This window comes from Mus pahari, chromosome 6, assembly GCF_900095145.1.
Source record: "Mus pahari chromosome 6, PAHARI_EIJ_v1.1, whole genome shotgun sequence".
Lineage (NCBI taxonomy): Eukaryota > Metazoa > Chordata > Mammalia > Rodentia > Muridae > Mus > Mus pahari.
The window spans coordinates 60,431,134-60,437,590 of NC_034595.1; the positions used below are offsets into that span (position 1 = coordinate 60,431,134).

A 6,457-nucleotide genomic window follows, 5' to 3' on the forward strand; every position below is an offset into this window, starting at 1 on the left:
TACTTCTAAAACCTACCTTTCAGCTGTTTGGCTCAAATTTGAGTAAAAGGGGTGGCTGGATCTTACGAGGAATTCATACTGAAATAATTTCAAGTCTGATCTTCAAAATTGCTGTTCATATTCTTTTCTGAAGCCAAAATACTAATAAGAGCGGTGCCAGCCAGTGAAATCTTTGGGAGGGGGGAAGGGGAAGGAGATAAAGGAATCGCTCCACTGTAACCGCACTCTACCCAGGCTTCCAATGTGCTCCCTTATAATGTTAAGACTTATGCTATCATGAACTTTAACACATTTCTTACAAACTGATGAGATGTACGTTACAAAGAAGTGAAAAAAATCACAGGAAAATGTGGTCCTCTTCTGAAAAAATGTGTTTTAATTAGGCAAAAGATGCATCAGGACAAATAATTTTTAAAACAAAGTCTTCAGGTCAGACATTGAGAATGGCAAAGGGTAAGCAAAGAAAAAAAATCAAAGATAAAATATCCAGAAAAAAGGAATAGCTAATACATGTTAGAAATCAGAATTTTGACAGTGAAAAAGATGTTTAAATATTTCATAAACTTGTAGTAAGATTTCCACTTAGGCAGTTTCCGAAGGATTTGGCTAGCTGCTTAAAATATGAAAACAAAGCAAAAGGAAACCCTATATTTTAATAAGTGATAGTAAAACAGGACAGCCAACCAACTAACGGACAAAGTGAGGGCAGTGGAAGAGACCTCCACACATTCACTGCAGGCTCGTGGCTCCCCCAACCCCATTTGCCTCCATCAGGCTAATGACCTCATTTCTTCCATAGAACCTGGCCAAGTCGAAGGCGGTGTCCCCCTTATGGTTCCGATGCCCCACATTGCAGGCTGTGTGCTTCATAAGGAATTCCACCACAGGGAGGTGGCCTTCTTTGGCAGCCAAGTGCAAGGGCAGGTTCCCTTCATTATCTTCGATGTTAACATCAGCCTGGAACTCCAGCAGAGCCTGTACAGTGTCCAGGAAACCTGCTCTGGCAGCATCGTGAATGACAGCAAAACCAGTTCCATCTTTCAAATTGGGATTAGCACCTCTGAGGAGAAGCCTCCTGGCAATCTCCGGATTTCCAAGTTTCATAACCTAGAAAAGAAGTTAAAGATGGAAGAATCCCTCCAGCTCTTTTTTTTTTTTTTTTAAATCCCTCCAGCTCTTGAGCCACAACAATATTTAGACATTTATCTGTCCTATTCAGGCCATTATTTTTGATTCAGTTCTTGATGAAGACCCAAAGAATACAGTTTGGGGGGCTTGGTAGCAGTAAATCACCAGTCAGTAAACACAGAAGGAAACTTATAAAAATTGAGCTTATTGATATACTAAATGAGCCCAGATGTGGTAGAATAAATTGATCAATAAAACAGAATTCCTGCAACATGAATAAATTTGATGGCTACTTTGGTTTTTTATCTTTCACAACGACCTGTGTAGTTTTTTTTTTCATAATTTCTTTAAAAAAAAAAGAAATGTAACTTGGGATTTAAGTAAAGAGACTCCTGTTTGTTTACTCGTGCTTATAAAATATACCTGGGGTATTAATTCTGGAAGATTGAATGATGATAAAATTTATTTTCTAATAGCTACTGAAAATCAATGATGGGATTCTTTAAGCCTCCCACCTAAGTGTCACTTCCTGTGGGACAGACCCTTTAAAATCCCAGAGTTGGCATTTTCTGAGATGATTAGTCTCTCCACATACATATGCTTGAAATTCCCAAGCATTTGTAGTTTTCTCTATAGGCTACAATATTGGCTACTGGGAGTACTCCATGCTTAGACCTCATTTCAAGTGACAGACTATTACTGGGTTATTGAGGTATTAAGTTAAGGCACTGTGTTCTACATGACTTATTATATCAATTTACTTTGAACTATGTTGGTGATATGTCTATTATCAGGGAGGAAGTGATTGCATGGCTACCATTCCTGAAAGGAATCAAACAGCCATCCTACTAAAGTAGTTGGCATTTCTCAAAGTTCCAACTAGCTTTCTGATACTCAAGTGAGCAAAAAGTAAAAGCAAGATATTAGATGTGTGTGTTGGAGCAGACAGCTTTGTCTCGTGGTTTGAGTCATTTAATAATCAACTGGTGATCCTGTCTAATTTCCGTTTGCACTCATTACACATAAGAATAGCTATTTGTAAACTACCACTGTTTTGAAAGTCAGAATAGAGTATCAATACTTGCTATCAAGGCTCAAAATATTTTATATCACAAAAATTATTTACTGTTGTTTAAATATATACTTTAAAAGGTATCTTTAAGTCAAAAATCTCTCATAAGTAAAAATATCTTGTATAACAGCACTTGAGAGCAAAAAAAAATTAATTTACTTGTGAAATATTTTTATTAACATGCCAGAAAATCCCAGCATTTAAACTGGTTTCATTTATATTAGGGTACATTCATAAGACTCTAAGTTATATAATAATATAACAAGTGTGCTACTTCCTAGATACTCAATATTTATTAGAATCAAATATTAATCTACTTGAAAATATGAACAAAGTTGATTCAATCTTTTTAAAATGCTTTAAAAGCAATTACAAATTAATAAAGTATATTTAGAGTGAATAATAGTTTCTAAGTATAAGCTACATACATTGTCAAGATATTAAGTTTCCCCTTTAATAAACCCTTTCAGCCCTCCATTGAAGGCAGTAGAAAAATATCTCAAAAGTTATTTTTTTCCAGAACCTCCATGAAATATATTTTCTGGTTATTAAAAATTAATACAGTCTAATTTTAATTTTTGACATTTCTCCCTAAAACCTTAGTCACATTTAAAGACTTAAAGTGAGCAAAACAAGAACCAGACACCTTAGATCCTCGAACAGCAAATGTATGATGGAGTTTGATTATTCTGATTGAAAAACAACAGCAAAGGAGAAAAGATTTCTGCAGTTGAGTAAAAAGTATAATCATAGAGTGAAATTTGCCATTTTTGGCAGAAAGTGATAGTATAAATGATTTTGAACAAAGTTCCTTCTGATGACACAATTTCAGAGTCAGGATTATGTATACTGAAAAAGACTCGTATCTCTGTGTACCTGTTTCATTACATGTGTTGATATTAAGCTCTAATAAGTGGGTATTATCTAAGTTTGTTAACAGAAACAAAATTGGGTGGTTATTTTTCAAATGTTTGTCAAAGTTTAATTATATTAATTCCCCCTCGCCCTATTTGTCAAACACTGTGTTGTCTTTTTCTGACACAGAAGTGGGTCCTGCTTTGTGAGGCGGCCCTCATCTCTTGACTTCTCAGTAGAAAACCTTTCAGCACCTGGACTTGCTGCCTTCACCAAGCCAGTCCACAAGTATTAGGTGGAAAAACAAAAACAAAACCTTTTCCTTATTTAATCTACCTGAATCAAGATAAATATTTTAGTATTTCTGCATAAGCTTCCTCAAGAGAGAAGGGTTTTGTAAGGCCAGCTGTATTCTTATTTAAAATATACAAACCAAATGAGCTTCCTTCACTTGGGAATCTCCTGCCACTTAAATTTCTATTTTTTAAAACAGAAACAAAAATCTCTAATGCCCTTGCCCCAGTGGTTTTTCAAAGGCTGCTCCTGGATGGGAAAGCTCCCAGGAATACCATCGGAACACCAATAACAGCAACCTCTGGAGACCACTTTCCCTATGTGTTGCTTCTAAGACTTTCAGCAAAGTTACATGATAACATTTGGAGGGGGAAATATTATCAGGTACATAATTGGCAGCTGGACATGTGTCAGTCGTTGCCTGTAAATCTAATTACTGAAAATTAGAGCATGCCACCACATGACCACAGGGATAAGAAAACCACTACTGCTCGGCTCTGATTAGAAATTCAACTTTTTAATTTCTCCTCATTCCTGAATGGGTAGATTAGGTATTATATTAACTGTGAAAATGTACACCCTGTCCGGGTGCCCAGGCTATCCCATACCAAACGAGGAAAGGACATGAAACAGCTGAAGGTAAAACACCCTGCCTGGACGTCAAGAGAATTAACTTTAAAGTCAATTATTAGGATCAAAATAGGTGAAAACCACCATTAGCTGTGTATTTACTTGAAATAATAATCATAATAATGTGCTTAAAAAGCTATCTAAAACAACACTGCATAAAACAAACAGATTTCGACGATAAGAATACTTTAAAACCTCCATTGTCACAAAAGCATTCCAAAAATAATGACCAAACCTAGGATTCTCTTGATACCGAGGATGTTATTGAAGTTGACCAGTTTCTCCAAAGTACGTCATTTTGGGGAGTTGGATCCACTTAAAGATATAAAATATGGCAACCATGAAGGTTTTAAAGCAGTGAAGATCTGTACCCCTCCAAACTTAAAAGCTGTCATTTTAGAAACCCAGGTAACCTTATTAACTTGTTTTTCCCCACCTCTGTGGATACCAACCTGCAGCGCAGTTCTCCCAAATCCATTTTGAGCGTTGACGTTTACATTATTTTGCAACAAACTAGTAAGTTGCTCTAGGTCCCCCCTGGCAGCTGCGGACGCCAACTCGTTCCCCCAAGGCTCGGCCATTCTTTAGGGTCCTGACGATCGGGAAAAGACGATTAGTTGCTTCTCTTTTTCCCCTTTCCTTTGCTCCTAATCAGGCTGCATGATGGCATCGGAGGCTGACAGAAGGACTGGGATGGTTAATCTGGAGTAGAGCTTGGTAGTAAATACTAGTAAGGTCGGCCTGCCAAAAGCCCGCCCCTCGGTTCACACGTGATTATTCAGCAAAACTGAGCCCATTGGAGAGGGGCTCCTTCCCTAGCTTTTTGGCTTAACCCCTAAGAAGGATTCTGGCGATTCAACAGAGATACGTACACAGAAGCATTTCTTGATTAATTACTATGGACGTGAGATGTAGGCAGAGCTGTCACGTACAGCTCTGTGAGGAGGATGTTGCGGAGACTTAAAGGACTAGGTCAGCTCAGACAACACCGCGAAAGAAAAAGTATTGGAGAGTAGAAAAGGTATTAACCCACCCTTGTTCACAGTGGTGACTTGAGGCAGTATTTCAGAGTCAGGTCCTCCGCAGAGCTCACTTTCCATCCGTCTAGCCGAAGGGGGATAGTTCAGAGTGCTGCTCGCTAGCAGAGCGCCGCGCTGGCTGGATGCTGACGTGCTCGGGAGGGTTAAAGACGATCGCTGAGGGCAGACCAGAGCAACCGTTCTGAAGCCCTCAACTCTCAGGTCTCAACGACTCCCCAGCGGGCTCGGCGTCTTCAGAAGAGCCTCCGGAGCCCGCCCGCCGGGCTGCCGCAGCTCCGCCGAGCCTCAGAGGCCGTGGGAGCCGGGCAGGGCGCGGGTCTCCGGAGGCTGGTGGGTGTGCGGCAGACCCCCGCCAAACCCGTCATGCCGGCCCCGCCGGGTCCCGGGACTCCCGGCAGCCTGAGGACGGTGCAGGGCGAAGAGGGAAGCGTCTATGGGGCTCCAGCCGCTGGGGTAGCTCGCGGTAGCATCGCGCTTGCACTCGGCCAGCTCACCAGTAACTTCCCGCCTACGACCGAGCTAGCTCCGGCTCTCCGCTGCAAGCGCTCGCTGAGGGGGCGGCCGTCGCCTCCGCAGTGGTCTTTCCCTCCCTTTCAGATTTTCCCGGGGCCTCCGATGATGGGAAGAGTCTTTGGAAGTAGGAGCGGTCGCCACAGATCCCGGGCGCAGCCAGTCCCGCCGACTTCTTGGCGGCCGCCCAGCAGCTCGGGCGCTCGGTGCCACTTGGCCAGTTAGTTCTTGGCGGTCCTCCGGCCTGTGCCCCTATCCGTGCCGCGGACAGGACAGCGGCTGCCAGCCAGTTGGGTCCCGGAGTCGACGCAGGCTGCGCCGGCCGGTCGCAAGCCGCGGCTGACAGTTTCTTTTGTAGTCCGACTCCCCCAAATCTCTGTTCGCTGCTCCCTTCCCCGCTACAGGCACTTGCGCGTCTTTCCTTTAGGATCTTTTCCCTTCCCTCCCTCCTTTGCTTCTTTTTCCGCTGAAGCAACTGCTGCTACGATTGCCTCTGAAGGGACGGTGCCGGTTTCTTATCCTTTTTTTCCGACCTCATCAGCTTTTTTTGAAAAGAAAAAAATTGAGCGCTTTTTGAGTTGAAAAACCCGCCCCCATTTTAACGGCAGAGTTTTAAGGAGGCTCCGGCGAGTTAGGGCGCCGCGGGAGCGGGAAGGCCGGGCCCCGCCCACGCCCCGCCCTCCGCCCAGGCGGCGCAGTGGCTGGCGGCGCGCTCGCTCCGCCCTCGCGGCCCCGCGCCCTTCTCTGCCCGCGCTGGGCCTGAGTTCGCCGGCGCTCCCGCCAGCCCTCTCGCTCCGCTAGTCGCCCCTGCCGAAGCGGGGTGGGTTCGGCCCGGCCGCGCCTGCTGTACTGGGGCTGGCTGGAGTGGGCGACGCCGAGCCTCTACCGTGCGGGACCCGGGTGGTGGTAACTAAGGCCGCGGGCGCGG

At 43.9% G+C, this 6,457-nt stretch overlaps 1 protein-coding gene across 2 annotated transcripts; it reads right to left on the minus strand.

Moving 5' to 3' along the window:
* Window positions 1-353: 353 nt before the first annotated feature.
* Window positions 354-6,158, minus strand: Cdkn2c (cyclin dependent kinase inhibitor 2C). 2 transcript variants are annotated; one of them, XM_021200617.1, is made up of 3 exons: window positions 5,013-6,158; window positions 4,432-4,571; window positions 354-1,107 (listed from the first exon to the last, which is right to left on the minus strand). In XM_021200617.1, exons 2-3 carry the CDS (start codon window positions 4,558-4,560, stop codon window positions 730-732), a joined length of 507 nt encoding a protein of 168 aa, XP_021056276.1. In that variant the 5' UTR covers window positions 4,561-4,571; window positions 5,013-6,158; the 3' UTR covers window positions 354-729. The 2 variants fall into 2 exon arrangements, with proteins under 2 accessions (XP_021056276.1, XP_021056277.1); XM_021200618.2 differs by lacking the exon at window positions 5,013-6,158 and having other exon boundaries at window positions 4,432-4,999.
* Window positions 6,159-6,457: the final 299 nt, after the last annotated feature.

Bases quoted from the DNA above. Each gene is read 5' to 3' on its own strand.
- Cdkn2c (XM_021200617.1), bottom strand. From the start codon at position 4,560: ATGGCCGAGCCTTGGGGGAACGAGTTGGCGTCCGCAGCTGCCAGGGGG. The intron at 1,108-4,431 runs GTTGGTATCCAC...CTTCTTTTCTAG, and splicing joins TTGGGAGAACTGCGCTGCAG to GTTATGAAACTTGGAAATCC.